Source organism: Lampetra fluviatilis, chromosome 59, assembly GCF_964198595.1.
Source record: "Lampetra fluviatilis chromosome 59, kcLamFluv1.1, whole genome shotgun sequence".
NCBI lineage: Eukaryota > Metazoa > Chordata > Hyperoartia > Petromyzontiformes > Petromyzontidae > Lampetra > Lampetra fluviatilis.
In genome coordinates, this window is record NC_136333.1 from 2,106,551 (window position 1) to 2,124,450 (window position 17,900).

At 52.8% G+C, this 17,900-nt stretch overlaps 1 protein-coding gene across 1 annotated transcript in view; it reads left to right on the top strand.

Annotated features, from left to right (window-relative positions):
• LOC144950766 (uncharacterized) overlaps positions 1–14,760 on the top strand; it is a 29,185-nt gene extending 14,425 nt beyond the window's left edge. The window contains exons 2-4 of the mRNA XM_078880848.1: positions 4,915–9,286; positions 11,845–12,092; positions 12,534–14,760. Of these exons, the coding sequence (XP_078736974.1) occupies positions 4,951–9,286; positions 11,845–12,092; positions 12,534–12,689 (4,740 nt within the window). The 5' untranslated portion in view covers positions 4,915–4,950 and the 3' untranslated portion in view covers positions 12,690–14,760. The remainder of the gene's footprint in view (positions 1–4,914; positions 9,287–11,844; positions 12,093–12,533) is intronic.
• Positions 14,761–17,900: the final 3,140 nt, after the last annotated feature.

Sequence of the window (17,900 nt, forward strand, 5' to 3'; positions counted from 1 at the left end):
GGGTGGGGCCGTGGGGGATCTCAGCTCCGTGTCAGCCCCCCAGGCTGAACGGCGCGGACGTGGATGTAAGCGCCTCTCGGTGTACGGGCATAACCACGCCCAGTGTGTTTGTTAAGCCCTCTGTAACACCTCTACACATGGACTAGGTCAGGGGTCGGCAACCTACGGCTCCGGAGCCGCATGCGGCTCTTTACGGGCTGCTTCTTGACGATATGTACGTATGTACAGTATGTACTCAGATGCATTGCGGCTCTTGAAATACTGAATTTTGTACCGAATTGGAAAGAAATGGCTCTTCTTGTTATTTTGGTTGCCGACCCCTGGACTAGGTTGTCCAGGGGCAGGTGATCAACACACTGTCCACGTCATGGGACCTCCTTTGCCAGTACCAAAATATACTAATAGGGTTTTTCCCCTTTTTTTTCTGGCAACAAAACTGACACCTTTTGCAAGGAATCATGCTTACATTGACCACAATACTTGCAGTCAAATGCAAACAAAAACCAATACTCTGATAATTTATGCATTGTCTTTGAAATTGATTGGTCTACACCAGAGACAGCTTTCTTTGGAGCCTAGTCTCATATGGTGTTCGACCAGATGACGCCAAAAGGCGCACAACTCAAAGACAATGCTAGGCTCCAAAGAAAGCTGTCTCTGGTGTGGACCAATCAGTTTCAAAGACAATGCATAAACTATCAGAGTATTGTTTTTTGTTTGCATTTGACTGCAAGTATTGTGGTTAATGTTAACATGATTCCTTGCAAAAGGTGTCAGTTTTGTTGCCAGAAAAAAGGGGACAAACCCTATTAGTACAATCTTTATTGTGGAGCTTTCGTGACTGCAGGAATTATTATTTGGTTCTTTCGGTTAAGTCACGTCTAAAGATAAAATAATAAATTAAATAATAGCATATTACGACGTTTCGATTGCAACACAAGCAATCATCATCAGGCATAAAAGAAATAGCAACAAAAATCTAACTAGAAAACTATAGACAGACATACAAGCAGACAGACATCACAAGGACACAGAGAGAGAGCACGTATCGGCACAAAGAGAGAGGTCGTTTCTGTGACGGTGCCTTAAATATAGAGAGGGGGGCGGGGGCGGAGAGAGGGAGGGGGCAGAGAAAAAAAATTTGCATATCAATGAGTGGACGGCAACGTGATGCTGCTGCAAGTAAGATGACGACGCGGCACGGCACGCAAACTTGAAAATCAGGAAAAAGACACACTAAAATTAAATAACCTAGTAAAATATCGAAATGTAATGTAATGCAACACAGAGAGTCGGTCAACACACAATTAACGCATAGCCCGGTTGATTACGTATTAGTACACTGTCCACGTGTTTTCGCCGTCTTACCAAATGTTATTGCAATTGCGCCACTGGTGTCACGTCGCGAGACAAAGAATCCATACGGAACACTCACAGCACAGTTATAACCCCTTCCCCCTCCGCCCGCAGCCCTCCACCGATATTTCAGCACGGCCCACAGAAATGAATATCACAGAAATATTTCTGAGATTCCTTTCAAGTCTTAGGTTATTTCGGTAAAGTCACGTAGGTAAAAAAATAAAATTAAAATTAATAAAAGTAATAATAGAAATAAAATAAAATAATAAATCACATGGAAATAATAAATAATTTCTATTATTACTTTTATCAATTTTCTTTTTTTTACCTACGTGACTTTACCGAAAAAACCTAAGAGTTATTCCTTGCAGTCACGAAAGCTTCAAATCTAGAATTCCTTTCAAGCGCCGTGAAGGAGGTGGCCAGGGTGACTGACAACGCCGAGACCCTGGTTACAAATTCAGGTTTCAGCTGCCCGAAATTAAACTGGATCCTCAAGCGTAGTGAGTTGATGGTGTCAGTCCAGTCTGTGCATGATCCACCCCCCCCCCCCCACTTGTGAAGTGAGGGGAGCTTCCTGCCTTGATGTGGCACGACACTGTGGGTGGCCGGTCCATCCGCGAGAACCACGGCTCACGACTCCCATCGTCACCCCGGAGACCGCCGCCGTCGCGATGGCAGCGGTTTCCATGCCCGCCGTGACCCGTTGCCTCGGGGCAGGAAAATCACAATGACGGAAATTATCACCGACCTAAAATTTGTCTCCAAAAACACGCTTGCTTGCTCGCACCGGCTCACTGCACGAAGCACTGGGTCGTGGGCGTCGCTAGTGACTGTGCTTTTTCTGGAAGACTTTGCTGTTTTTTCCTGAAATTTTCTGTTGCGTGTAGTCACTTGAAGATGTTCCTTGTTCATGTTTTTGTTTGTTGCGGTTGCACCCGATTCAAATAGCCGCACGGCTCACAGGGCTGTGCCTAATAAAGTGAAACTGAAACTGACTGTGCAGGCAGTTGCAAATGTGCCAGGGCTCACGGAGCCACTTGATGGGTCCAGGCGATGGATACTCAGAGGGGTGGGTGGTGAATCGTATGGGAGGTGGGGGGTGGCATTTAAATTCTCGCACCTGGGCCCATCCAGCACCGGATTGATAAAGGACTGTAAATTATAGTGGCCCATGCTGACCACCACTGAGGCAGACCGATGGTTTGGGCGACGGGCCCTCCTTCAGGCAGAGATCCGAGGAGGGACAGAGAGGGCAAATAAATTGGATGACTTGTAAAGGTGAGATTATCCTTCTTGGTTCTTTCGGTAAAGTCACGTAGAAGGGAAGTAATAAAATAATAAAAATAAAACATAATAAAATAATTCTCACGACATTACGTGACTTTACCAAAAGAACCAAGACGATGAATCCCTGCAGTCACGAAAGCTTTAAATCGAAATTTAAGGTGAGATTAGAATTTACATTTTGGGGGAGGTGGGGGGGGCCTGAGAAATCTGGGGGATTTTTTTTATTAAATTCACAAATTAGCGGGTATTCTAAGATGGAACAGAGCGCCGTTTAGCTGCCACGAGACTCGGTCCCACTCGCAAAGGGTGGCCACAAGCACGCTTGCCAGCTCGCAGGACTGGCTCTGACATCACTCGCACCCCTCTCCCACCGTCGCTGCACCCCTGTATTTAGCGCTCCATTTTTATCGAAACGTCGCGGATGCAGCCCGCGCAGGCGCGCATTAAGGCGTCAGCCACACTATAATTACGAGCCTAGCCTCCTCCGCCTCCCGCCTTCCGGAGCAAGGAAGCATCGAATCTAATTCTGGCCGCATTGGCACAACGTGCCCAGAGAAAAAAGTTTTCAATCAGGGCAGGTTAGCCGTTACGACAAGCGACGAATCGGTGATGGAACGAAAACTGAAGAGTGCGAAAATCAAGCGTGGAGAGGTGGGTGCGAGCTTGGAATTACACCAAGATGCAGGAAGGGGAACACTATGGATTGGAGGAATAGATGCAGGTTAAAGAAAAGTTTATTCCAAAAAAAAGACGTTTATTTGGCCAGGACACGCAGCTAAAACAAGATGACGGCCAGTGGCTGAGACTAACGAGGGAATGCCAACCAAGGGAAGGAACACGCCTGAAAGGGATGTTCGCTATGGAGATGGAGCGAGATGAAAACAGCTCGTGCGCAGATGCTTCATGGATCGTAGCTTCGTGGGACTATGACGGGATGGCAACGGCTTGGGGAGTCACTCATCCAGCAGTGGATTGATACTGGCTGACTATGAATTGTACGAAATTATCGGGTGGTACAATCACATTGAATAATTGGCCTCTATGTTCCAGCTGCCCTCTGACCTGGTATCCCCGACTGTGTCGTCGCGAATTTCTTATGCATCTTTGTTTTCCTTTCATATTTGTAGTTTTCTTCCTGAAGTTGTTCAAACATATTCTGCACGATGTGAAAAAAGTTCATTATACATACATACGACTCAGTCCCATCGGATATTATTATTTTCTCTATCGTATCACTTATGCCTTTAAGAAGTTAGATTGACCACGGCCGATGATTACGACAATACATTTTTTTCATAAAATTGCACAGAATATTTGTACAGTATGCTATCTATATATATAAAATCGCAAATCTGTCTGTCTGTCTGTGTGTGTGTCTGTGTGTCGCCGGACCATACGCAGTTTCATTGGACGAAATGTGAGGGATTTGCGAGACACGATTGGTCCGTTTGGTTTTCCACGGCGGTTGCCCCTGGCAACGGGTAGCAACGCATTCGCTGCGGAGTGGACGCCATTTTTAATTCCCGTAAAAAATATGCGCACGCATTAACACGCGACTCTGAGGTAAATTCATCAAAGTTTCACGTCCTCTTCACTCCCCCCCCACCCCAATGTGTGCAATTACTATTATAGGGTCGGTAGATAATAAAATTATAGCGATTAGACAGTATTATTGTAGCGCGGGGGGGGGGGGGGGGGGGACGGCCCCAGTACCCAGCCTCAGCCGGGTGGGCAATCTAGGCGAGGCCGGAGGCTCTGCACGGTACTAGGCCTCGACACCCCACCACACTATAGGCCGTACATATTACTGCACAGCAGCCGAGGAGATCGTGGCTGGGGGGGGGGGGGCGCAGGGGTAGCAGCCCATCTGTGTATATATGTAAGGTTATTAAGAAATACATTTTTCACCCGGGCAACGCCGGGTACTTCTGCTAGTATTCATATATATGCTTATTCAACAAGGAAAAAAAACTCTCAACAACTCATTTGCATGAAGGTCCTGTCGAGTTTTCACAGCAGGGGGCGATGATCTCTACGTATCGGCACCTTTGGTCAATAAACAGTTGCATCGTACGACTTGTTTTGTATAATCAAATCGCATTATTTTGCTGTATCACCACATCGCGTGCAATACTCAATTGCGATTACCTTAATACAAAGCGATCACTGCCCCCTTACTGGCGGGCTACACAGATCGAATGTCCTCCCCTCTTGAGGAACCCCCCAACGTTCTTAAAATGAGTTGTTTCTATCCCTCAACTGCAGATCTGACGCCGAGCCTGACGATCCACACCAGGTGCCATGGACCCGATAAATGGGGGGAGCCTGTGGGGGGGCGGCTCTCCGGACGCCCTCCTGGGCTCAACGTCACCCTTCGACCTGTTGGAGCCTCCGCTGGCAAGCGGCTTCCTCAAGCTGTCTCGTCCGTGCTGCTACGTGTTCCCCAGCGGGCGCGGGGACTCGGCACTCTTTGCCGTAGGCGGTTTCAACCTCCTGGTGGATGGCGGCTCGGAGGCCCGGTCGTGCTTCTGGAAGCTGGTGAGGCACCTGGACCGTGTCGACGCCACCATCCTCACGCACACGGGCACCGACAACCTCCCCGGCTTTGCCTCCTTCCTGCGGCGGAAGATCTCCGAGGCGGTCGCGGAGGAGGGAGGAGGGGGGAGCGACGATGAGATCGGTCCCAGGTCACCGCCGTCGTTATCGTCGCCGGCCTGGTCGCTCCGAAAGTCACCGAATCTCCTCATCTCTCCCGAGCTGGGCGTGGTGTTCTACAACGTCCCGGAAAAAAGCAACAACAACAACAACGGCAACAATGCTGAATTGGCGGCGGAGGTGGCTACTGCCCGTGACAAGGGGAGCCTCGTGGTGTCCACGGTGATCCTGGAGAGCTTGGAGAAGCTGCGAGTGGCTCCACAGCCGTTATTCCGGCTGTCGGCGCCCACCATTGAGCCGGTGATCCTCTTCCACAAGTTGGGCGTGGGACACCTTGACATGTACGTGCTGAGCCCAGTGAGGGAAGGTCGCGAGGGTAACCCGCTCGGGCAGAAGCTGCCGTCGAACAGGGCCAAGGGCGGCAACGGCGTGATGGGGCACAAGGAGAGCGGGGCGGCGGTGCCGGCGGCGGCGGCGGCCCCCTGCGCCACCGGCACAGAGTCCGTGGCGGTGCTGGTGGTGTGGCATCCCGCAGACCCGACCGAGAGGATCGTCCGTGTCCTCTTCCCCGGTAACGCGCCACAAGCTAAGGTCCTGGAGAGCCTGGAGAAGCTCAAGCACTTGGAGTTCCTCAAGATCCCCTTGGCCACGCAGAGAGACGTGACGTCGGGCACGGCCGCAGCAAAGAACGCCAGCCCGGGGCAGAAGGCAGCCAGCAAGGAGAACGTGAAGTCTTCTTCATCCCGCTCCTCCTCCAGCAGGAGGAACCTCAACAAGGAGGCGGTGGAGAAGTCAGACGCCAACAATAGGCAGAGCAAGGGTGGAGAGAAGATGGACAAGAGGGACCCGTTAGCGAAGAACAAACTGGATTTGTCTTCCGAGGCGGTGAAGAACAGGGGCTCCGTGAAGAAGGACGGCAAGAAGCCGGAGGTGAAGAGGGACGCTCAGAAGGTGAGTAAAAACGACACGAAGCCCGCCGGGAAAAAGGAGGATGAGCGGAGATCACCAAAGCCAGCAGCGAAGGCCGCGGGTCCATCCTCAGAGGGCAGGAAGGGCTCAGCTAAAGTCAAATCTCCCAAGAAAGAGGCCGCAGACATCAAGAAGCCACTCGCGGGAGTTCATCCCAAGTTGAGGGAGAAGCTGAAAGGGCGGTTTGACGCATCGGCGGGCCCCAAGACATCTCCCACATCGTCGCCGGAAGACCTGATGAAGGAGTTTGATGAGGTGAAGCAGGACAACCTGCAGGCGATGATGGCGGTACACAAGGCCCTGGTGTCGGAGAGTCCCAGCGACATCTTTGTGTCAGAGGAGCAGTACGTGGAGAAGATCATCCCGAGCCCCGTGCACGAGGACTACAGCAAGACGCCCGACAGCACCGACGTGGCCGAGTCGCTGCTGTCCCCCGACGAGGGGATCACCACCACGGACGTAGAGGGCAACCTGGACTCGTCTCCCCAAGAGGACCAGGCCCAAAAGCCCGACAGACAGAAGAATGAACGCTGTGCGCCAGATAAGAACCAGCGGAATGCGTCCGGAGCCGAAGAGCACACGGAAGCGGGCGGTGAGAAGCGTTCTGCCGACGGAGATGGCGCAGTCGCGAGTGGCATGCAGCAAGAGTCCAACGAATTCCTCGACAAAGCGGAGACGGAAGCGGTGGAGAAGCATGCGCCGAAGGCAATAACAAGCGACGCGGAAACAAGGCAGGGCCCCACATTTGACGCCGCAAACACCGACCCGGAAAATATCTGCGTTCACGGTGCCGCCGCAGCGCCGCTCCATCCGCATGCAGACACAGGCCTGAAAGGTTCCGCTAGTGATGCGGCTGCTACGGAGCCGACTCCACAACCCCATGGCGGTGCATCTGCCACGGAGAAGGACGTCGCTAATGTCACGTCGTCGCAGACATCTGAAACGTCTGACTTTCCACCGAAGACTTCTTCGTCGCCCTCCCGGGAATCCCTGGCGCTCCACGGCCTGGAAAGGGGCCCTCCCAGCGCCGGGGTCCACGACGTGAAGGACGGCGCCGTGGCAGAGGGTGTCACCTTGCGCGCTCCCACGTCCATTTTGCACCGCACGAAGACCCCGTCGTGCGAGCGGTCCGTGCTCTTCGACCTCACGCCACTGGAGATCAAGCTGACTCCGGACGAAAGCCCTGCCGACAAGGGACCCCAAGCCTCGGACCAAAGTGGAGAAAGCGACGCTTTGGCCGACGCCGATTCCCCAGCGCGCTCCCCTCCGTCCAGCGCCGGGCACACGCCCTACAACCTCTCGCCCGTCGACGAACCCTCCTTCCTGTTTGAGGAGGCGGCAGCGGCCCGGGAGCAGGAGGAGGAGGACGCGGGTTTGGAAGAACCCAAGCTGCGCTCGGTTGAGAAATCGCCTGGGAGCTGCAGCGTCAATCAGACCGACGATCACGAGTCCGTCCCCGCCAGGGGCCTAGGGTCCAGAGAAACAATCATGAATGAAATTAAGGACATTGCGAATAAGGAGGTGATCCACTTGGCGGATACCAAAACGTTCGGCTGCGTGCCTCTTCCGGACGATGAGAAGAAGGAGACAGCCAGGCACTTGGCTAATGAGGTGCTACTTTCTCTAGGCATGCCAGGGACTGCGAGCGAAGGGCCACCCAAGGCTGCCGAGGAGGAACATCATCTGCAACATCAGAGTTACAACAGGGCGGCGGGGACATCAGAGCCAACTGCCAAGGACAAGCTGAAGACCTCCGCAGTGGACTTGCCCTCCCCAAAGTCCACGACGCCAACGGAGGACAGCTTCCTGCAGGCGTGCGTCACCGTCTCCACCACGTCGATCGCCACCAGCTCCTTCCTCAACGAACCCAACGCCCGCACCATGGACGACGTGTCTCCCTCGCTGCCCGTCGATGTGGGCTCGCCGCAGTCCACCGAGGTGGATGAGTCCCTGTCCACCTCCGTGGAGAACCCATCGGTGGGCCGCGGTGAGGCCTCCAGGCCAATGTCGGCCTCGCCCGACCAGATCGTGTCCCCTGGGCGGGCAGAAGAGGTGAGCATGACAATGGCGAGTGATCAGATGACGCAAAAGCAGCACGGATCTCTGGCCTCGTCCGTAGCGTTCCAATTGGACAAATGCGACAACAGTAGCAGCAGCAGCAGCTCCCCAGCCAGAGCAGGTGGTCATCACACAGCTCAAGACAAGAACCAGAGTGCAACTCAGGCTGCTCAGCCAATAGATATCCCCCTTCTTTGCAAAGAGGACCGACAGAAGTGTTTGGAGGCTTCGGCATCCACGGGTGGCGGTGACCCTTCTGTGATGACCTCGGGTCAACTCCAGCAAGGGATCTGCGAGGCTGCGGCGGCACTGACGACCCCGGGACAGCTGTTCCCCTCCTCCGCCCGGTTAGACGACCCCACCGCCGCCTCGTCATCGTGGGCGACGCAGCCGCAAAGCAACGTGGACATCGAGACCCCGTCGACGTCGGTCAACAACTCTGTGGTTTCGTCGTCGGACTCGGAAGGGCCTCCGGAAATGGGTCGCGGCTGGGCCACGGCTGCGATGGAAGGGAGTCCCTTGGCCTGTGGCCCTGCAGCTGCTGCTGCTGGCGCTGCTTCTGCTGTGGGTCCGGCAGCTCGGGAGCAGACGATAATCACGGAGGCGACACCAGCGCCCGTCAACTCATCCACCTCACCGCCAGGGGGAGACCCGTGTCCGGCGTGGTCAGCCGAACGCAAACTCGACCCCACGCCGCCCCCGCCCGACCCCGCCGTGCGCATGGTTGACCCCGAGCTCGCCAACTATGGACCGGCCATGGAGAAGATGCGAGGGGGAGCTGCGACGAAGAGAGATCCCCAGAGCGTGAAGACCCAGAAACAGCCGCGGGTGAAGACACCGTCACCCGGAGCGAACGCTAAGAACCTCGGGAAGGCCACGACGCCTCCGGGGAGGCCCGGCGTGGGCAAGAAGTCCCCGGGAGATTTGAAAACGACCACGGGCGTCAAGAAGAAGGGTGAGATGGCACGCTAAGAATGCCGCGATGAACATTGTTCATGGGGGGGAGGGGGGGGGGTTATTTGACCATACTCCACACCATTGTTCAGTGCGGGTCAGCGAAGGTGGCAGGGAGCATAGCCGTTTGGAGGATAGTACAGTACAACAATGGATTGTTTTGCTGCGCTGCCCTCTGCTGACAATGCTGCCCCATTGCCTTGATCCGTTTGGTGTGCGTACAAACGCTCTAGTCGATGACGACCTGCGGCCCTTTAGCTAGGTCTGTCTGTGGGTTTTATGTAGTCACTCTCTTAGTGTCGTCGATTAAAGGAGTCACACATTTATGAATGGGTTCATTCATAAATGCGCTGCTACCACCCTGCCGAATGGTCCTTAAGACTTTACTGGAAGACAGTTGATTGAAGCTACATCATGGGACCTCCTTTGCCAGTACCAAAATATGAGAATTGGTTTTTCCCTTTTTTCTGGCAACAAAACAGGTGTTAAGATGTTAAAACACCAAACTGAAACCTTTTACAAGGAATCATGTCCGCATTAACCACAATACTTGTGGTCAGAATGCAAACAAAAAACATACTCTGATAATATATTCATTGTTTTTGAAACTGATTGGTCCACACCAGAGACAGCTTTCTTTTGAGCCTAGTCTATTATTATTTTTTTTTCTTCCGGTTCAGTTCCGATGACGTACGTTTCATTGCCGTATGTGTACGTCATCGGAACGAAACCGGAAGAAAAACTGATGACTTACACGTACGTCATTACACTATTAAACACTACACTACTATACACTACTATACACTACTATACACTACACTACTATACACTACACTACTATACACTACACTTATACACTACACTACTATACACTACACTACTATACACTACACTATACACTACACTACTATACACTACTATACACTACACTATTATACACTACACTATACACGACACAACTATACACTACATTATACACTATACTATACACTACACTACTATACACTACACTATACACTACACACTGGGCTCTATGGAGACGCGTCATTAAGCGATTAGTCATTAACAGGGCTTGTCGTTAGGAGGGGTTCTACTCTAAACTACTATACACTACACTACTGTACACTACACTACTATACATTATGTTAATATACACAACACTACTATACACTACACTATACACTACACTATACACTACACTACTATACATTACACTACTAAAAACTACACTACTGTACACTCCACTACTATACACTACACTATACACTACTCTACACTACTCTACTAAACACTACACTACTATACATTATGTTACTATACACAACACTACTATACACTACTTATACACTACATTATACACTACACTATACACTTCACTATACACTACACTATACACTACACTACTATACACTACACTATAAACTACACTACTGTACTACTATAGACTACACTATACACTATTCTACACTACTCTACTAAACACTGCACTACTATACATTATGTTACTATACACAACACTAATATACACTACACTATACACTACACTATACACTACTATACACTACACTATATACACTACTATACACTACACATTGGGCTCTATGGAGGGGTTCTGCTGTATTACGCTGACCCTACTACACTACTATACACTACACTATACACTATACTAGTATACACTACACTACTATACACTACACTACTATACACTACACTATACACTACACTATACACTACACTACTATACACTACACTATACAATACACTATACATTACACTACTATACACTACACTATACACTACACTACTATACACTATACTATACACTACACTATACACTACACATTGGGCTCTATGGAGGGGTTCTGCTGTATTACGCTGATCCTACTACACTATACACTACACTACTATACACTACACTATACACTACACTATACACTACACTATACACTACACTATACACTACTATACACTACACTATATACACTACACTACTATACACTACACTATACACTACACTACTACACACTACACATTGGGCTCTATGGAGGGGTTCTGCTGTATTACGCTGACCCTACTACACTACTATACACTACACTATACACTACACTACTATGCACTACACTACTATACACTACACTATACACTACACTATATACACTACACTCCTATACACTACACTATACATTACACTATACACTACACTAGTATACACTACACTAGTATACACTACACTATACACTACACTACTATACACTACACTATAAACTACACTACACTATACACTACACTAGTATACACTACACTATACACTACACTACTATACACTACACTATATACACTACACTACCATACACTACACTATAAACTACACTACACTATACACTACACATTGGGCTCTCTGGAGGGCTTCTGCTGTATTACGCTGACCCTACTACACTACTATACACTACACTATACACTACACTACTACACACTACACATTGGGCTCTATGGAGGGCTTCTGCTGTATTACGCTGACCCTCGCCGTCCGTTGGCGTCTGACCCCTAACCCCGACCCAGGAGGTGGCGCGGGTGGTGCGGGTGGTGCGGGTGGCGGCGTGGCCCCCCCCGCCGCGGTGTACGTGGACCTGGCCTACATCCCCGCTCACGGAGCGCAGGGACAGGTGGACGTCGAATTCTTCCGGCGCGTGCGGGCGACGCACTACGTGCTGAGCGGGAACGACGCGGGCGGTGTCGCGAGGGCGCCGGGTCGCGCCACGCTCGACGCACTGCTGGTCGGCCGGGCCGAGTGGGGGGTCAACCACACGGTGAGTTGTGTGGGGGCCACCCCCCCCCCCCCACCGTGATGTGGGGGGCGGTGGAACAATGACAGATAATGATAAACGATAAACGAACGATTCTAATGGGACCCTTTTTGGCAGGATCAAAATGATGATGCCATAAGAAAAGGCTTTAGCACTTTCTGGCAATCAAACAGGAGGTGTTAAGATGTTCGAACACCAAATAGACACACCCATTGCAAGGCATCAAGTCTGCAAAAAAACATGCTCTGATAATATGTGCCTTGTCTTTGAACCCGATTGGCAGAAAGGGTGAAGCCTAATTCTTATTTTTCCATCATGATAAATCCGACACGATAACATCTGCCTCCGCCTGCCGCGTCATTCCGCTCCTCCCACCGCCGCGCCGGCGTTTGCTCGTTTCCAAGCCGATTCCGACGCCGTCCGCGTTTTCTTTCGTGCGCGCAGGTGACGCTGATCCCCACGTACGACACGGCGGCCGTGCGCGGCTGGTACCAGGAGACGCACGAGCGGCAGCGCGAGCTGGGCATCATGGTGCTAGCCAGCAGCAGCACCGTGGTCATGCAGAGCGAGTCCTTCCCCGCCTGCAAGATCGAGTTCTGATCCCAGCCCCGCCCGCGTGCATCGCCGCCGCCGCCGGGTCCGCGGGATGGAAGCGGTGGGGAGTTCGTGCTGGCGTCAGCGGCGCCGCCTGGCACCCCGGCGGGTTTTGCCGGATCACGGCTCGGCGAGCCCGGCGACGCCCGTAATCCGCGGCTGCCGGTTGCGGCTCAGCGGCGGGCTCGCGCGCGTTCCGGCCTCCGTCCCGGATTAACCGGCGCTGGCTGCGAAGCGCCGCTTGCCCGCCGGTCCCCCGTCGCGCTGGCACGGAGCCGCAGGCGAGCGCCGCGGTGCCCTCTGGCTGGGCGCCAGCGCGTGGCAGGGCGCGTTGCACGGCTGCCTCCGTCGACTGTTGGCCGCGAGACGGCCGGGCTCGTTCGAAGCCGTCCTCCAAACTTTGCACCGTCTGTCGGGCTCGCGCACTCGCTCGCCCCTGCCGGTCCTCCTTTGCACCCCCCACTCCGTGATCGCAATCACCGGGGCGCAGCTCACCGGGCGAGCGCATGGCCTCGAAAGCACAAGCGGGGACGTCGCAGGCGTTCAGGCTGACCGGGCACGCGCACCGGCTCCGCTGGCTCACCGGCTTGTGTCTCTGTGTTGCTACGGTAGCATGGTCGGGTTTCATCGTGAGTAGCCGTCACAGTCGTGTCGTCGTCTAAATTATATTGAAGGAAGCCACCAATTGGTTCAGAGGTCAGAAACGTTGAACCGGTACTTCTGAGTCCTTGGGTTTAACTGTGCAGGTTTCAGCCTCTGAACTACGGTGATTAAACCAGGTTCCTAAGTGAAGTAGTCTCAGCATGGTCGCCACTGACTCACATACAGACCCATAGACTCGCATAGAGTGACCCATAGACTCACGTAGAGACCCATAGACTCGCACGATGGTCCACATGCTCACGTGGACCGAGTTGTGCAATGAGTTAATGGTCTCAGCCAGGTCACCAATGACTGCCCAAAGTAAATAACAACCCATGACTTCAAACTCAATTTGGCAAAATCACAACTATTAGAATTAAAACTATACGGTTGCAAAGCAGGCGGAGAAGGTGCTTCCGCCGTCTGTGGGGGTCAGAGGTCACTCTGCAAGGGATTTCAGAGGTCGCTCTGCCGGACCGCGATCCCCGAAAGATTCTGCGTCGCACGACGGCGATGGCGACAACTCGGTTAAAAAAACAAGCGGACGAACAGAATGCGTGTCACTCGGAGCCGGCGCGAGAGCCGGCCGGTCACGCGCACGGCCACACTCAACGCCGGGCGAATTCCCCGTCCCGCGGGCTCTCCTGACGCCCAATATATTTCTAGATTTGAAGCTTTCGTGACTGCAAGGATTCATATTCTTTGGTTTTTTTCGGTAAAGTCACGTGGGTGAAAGATAAAAAAATATATTCAGGGCCCACATTGGCTCCTCCCACCCTCAACCAGTATATATACAAGGACTGTTTTCTTGGAATTTCTCTCACTTGATACAGCTATCGTGCTGTGACGGTTCCACCTGAAGACGGAAGCTTGTGTTGCCTCCGGAACGTCGTGAGTTTTATTTTATTTTTGTTTGACTTTCATCAATTTTAATTAAAATGTTTTATCTACGTGACTTTACCAAAAATAACAAAGAATACCCAATAGATTTGTCGCTGGCCATCCCGCGCAGATCGGGGCCCCCGGCTGAGAGCCCCCCCCCCCCCCGTGAGCACGGCGAGTGGCGGCGATTTAATTTGCGCGCCCACGGCAAGGCCGCCAACCTCGCGGACAAAAAATTCCGACATCGCCCTCGGTTGAACCCTCCCGCGCATCGCGTGACGAGAGATATACACAGGGGTGGGAAAAGTCGCGGCGATGGAAGTGACTTGCCACTCGGAGCGAGCGTTCAATCATTGGTGCTCAAATTTCGATTTGAAGTTTTCGTGACTGCAGGGATTCATCTTCTTGGTTCTTTCGGTAAAGTCACGTTGAAGGGAAATAATAAAATAATACAAAATAAAACATAATACAATAATTCTCACGACGTTTCGGCCACAACGCAAGCAGCCGTCTGAAGACGCTGTCCTTCCGACAGACCTGTTCTTCACCTGAGGACGGCTGCTTGCGTTGTGGCCGAAACGTCGTGAGAATTATTTTATTACGTTTTATTTTTATTATTTTATCATTGGTGCTCGTTTGCCGTTCACAGCTCTGTGAAAAGGGGTTGGTGGAAGTTCCACGTTCCGATGGCAGCGGGGCGAGTCCGTCCATCATAACTAAAACCACCCGTTGACTTCCCCACAACAAAGTGGTTGTCATTTTGTTGACCCCAGAGGGAGGTATGATGGCACCACCACTCCGCTCGCCCCACCGCCCCAAATCATGATTTAAACTAACAACCTTCCGATTGAGAGCCGCTCACTCTAACCGAGCAAACGTGTCTCTGAGGTTTTTCGTCACGAATTCATGAACAGGGTTAACCAAATCATCTCGTCCGATCTCGTGACAGGTGTTGTAGGTTACTGCGGTGGCTACGTGGGGGGGCCGCGCGGCAAATATTTCACTGTCACACCGTACTTCTGCGCTCCCGGTACCTGCCCCTCCGCTCCCCAACCACGCTTCTCTTTTTCGCTTGCAACGCGTTGCGCCGGGTGCACACTCGCGGCGTAGCTAGCCCAGTGCTGTGCAGGCACCGCCTGGGCCGGAGGGGGCTCAAGCGCTGGACTCAGAGGTCGCAAACGGGTTTTGATTCCTTACCCGTACCCGTACCCGGCCGCACCAGGGTCGCAAATGGGTACCCGTACCAGTACCCTACCCGATACCCGGCTACCCGTATGGGTAGGGTACGGGTATAGGGTACCCGATTGCGACCTCTGGGATGAAGCCATGTTGCAGGCGCGGGTGGGTTGATTCTAGGAACTTGAATTGTGAGAAGAGACAAGACGTTGGGAAATGAGTGACAAACGGTTACTCACCAGTGACTCACGGCCTGCCCGTACCCGGCCGCACCAGGGTTGCAAACGGGTACCCGTACCCGGCCGGGTACGGGTAGCCGGGTATCGGGTAGGGTACGGGTATCGGGTACCCGGTTGCGACCTCTGGCTGGACTACAAATAGTTGAGAGGGATGGGGGGGATGGGAGGGGGGGGGGTGAAATTGAACAGGGGGGACCGTACCCGAACCACGCATGTGTCCAGCCTTAAGTGGACCATTGAGCAAATGCTTCCTGCAACCGCTTGCAGATATGATCGTCCGCATGCAAGCGTTTCGGGTGCACGCGACCAAGTTGCATGAGACTGATTGCTTCAACTGCGGACCCGGCAGGGGTCGCGGACTGGTCCTCAGCAATCCCCGTAGCCGGTAATGACGAGCGTTCTGGCGAGTGTGCTGAATGTACCGCGGCGGCCGTTAGACGGAGCATTAACATTCCACGTGGGATCCCAGAGGAAGGGAGGGAGATGACTAGGGCATTGATGTATCCTGTACAGTCGTGCTAAAAGCTGCAGGTGAAAAAAAGCAACCGTGCAGTCATCTGCACAATCGTCGTAGGTGTTTTGACAGATGCTACTATATTTGTGTACCGCGTGAAACTTAGACTTATTTAGTGAAGGAGCCTGACCGACAGGGGACCAAGAATTGTGATACGAAGACGTATTTCTGTACACCGCACGGGCGCCCCGCGGGGTGTTGGCGGATGTTGCAACGGGCCCTCGAGCGCGCGTTGTGAGAAGAGAGTAGGCCGTACGAGCGAAGGCCGGCTCCGTGCAGTGTTCATCGGGGGCATCTGCGTTCACATTGAATGTACGAGCGAGCTGTGCTGGCATCGGCAATGAGCTGAAGCTCGCAGTCGCTCAACGCAGTCTGTTCTTCTATCACGCGGTCGTTGCGTGTCCCGAGGAACGCCGCGTTACGGAACAATTGCCTGGTCACAAATGATATATAATATGGAGGGGTAGAGCACGGTCCGCGATAATACGCGAGATGCGCACGCAGGCCGAACGAAGACTTGAAGCATCTGGAAGCATCCAGCAGCATCCCGAGGCAGCCGTACGACCGCTTATTCCGGCTCGCGCGACGTAGTTCCGTTCACTCGATCACCGTATATCCAGTTCGCGTTATGAAAACCACTCGCGGCGTTGTAAGAGAACGGACTGCGCTCGTGTTTTTTCCTCCTGGCACATCCGAGTCGGGGCCCAGCACCGGGCCACCGGGCGGCGTTTCGACTGCCGATTTACCGAGCCGAGCCGCAAAACCGAAGCCGCGCAACGCCGGGCTCACACGAGACTCCGGGGCCCAAGAAGGGCTTGCCGGGCTCGGCGCTGATCGCGTGTCCATTGCGCGCGCCGTCGGTCAGCTCGAATCTCAACGACGGCGTCGCCGCGCGTGTGTCCACGTCGCCCGTGTGACGTCGCTGGCACGGCTCGGCTCGCGCGGTGGGAAAAGCAAACCGCCGCGTCTTCCTGAACCCGTGCTGCTGCGCTGGCTCGGCACTGCCCCCCACCGGATGCGCCAGTGGAATAGAAGTAATGTCCCACTTTTGCCACCGGGGAATCTCGTGGCAATTGGAGTATGAATTGTTGCGATTCGTGGTGGGGGGGGGGTCGTAATGCCACTCGATAATCGAAGAATCCATCTTTCTGTGTTCACATCGCGGTGCACGGTAGCGCCTCTTCCAAACGGCTGCAGGAGGGGGCTGACGGACGGTGGCAGTGACTCCGAGACCAATTGCGCGCAACGCAGAACGAGCCGAGGCCCGTGGATTCTTCCGAGCGATTGCGAGATGCGGGTACCGTGAGCTCAAGAAATCAGACTGATGGACCGGTGCATCGTTACACCGCTGAGAGATACAGGCGCTGCTCGTTTTGGTGAACCACTCACGGATCTGAGAGAAAGTTCACTACTATATCAGGGTGTTCACGATAACAGGGGCCGTTCACTACTATATCAGGGTATTCACTAGAAAAACTCTAGATTTGAAGTTTTCGTGACTGCAAGGATTCATACTCTTTGTTTTTTTCGGTAAAGTCACGTGGGTAAAAAAATTAAAATACATTAAATCACGACGTTTCCGGCAGCAACACAAGCGTCGGACACACTTAAGCGGTTGTGCTTTCGCTAAGTTGTCCCGACCTGAAGAAGGCCGCTTGTGTTGCGCCCGAAACGTCGTGATTTTTATTTGTTTATTTTTTTTACCTACGTCACTAGAACGAGTCTAATCACAATTTGAACCGGCACATTTCAAGAAGCACTTGG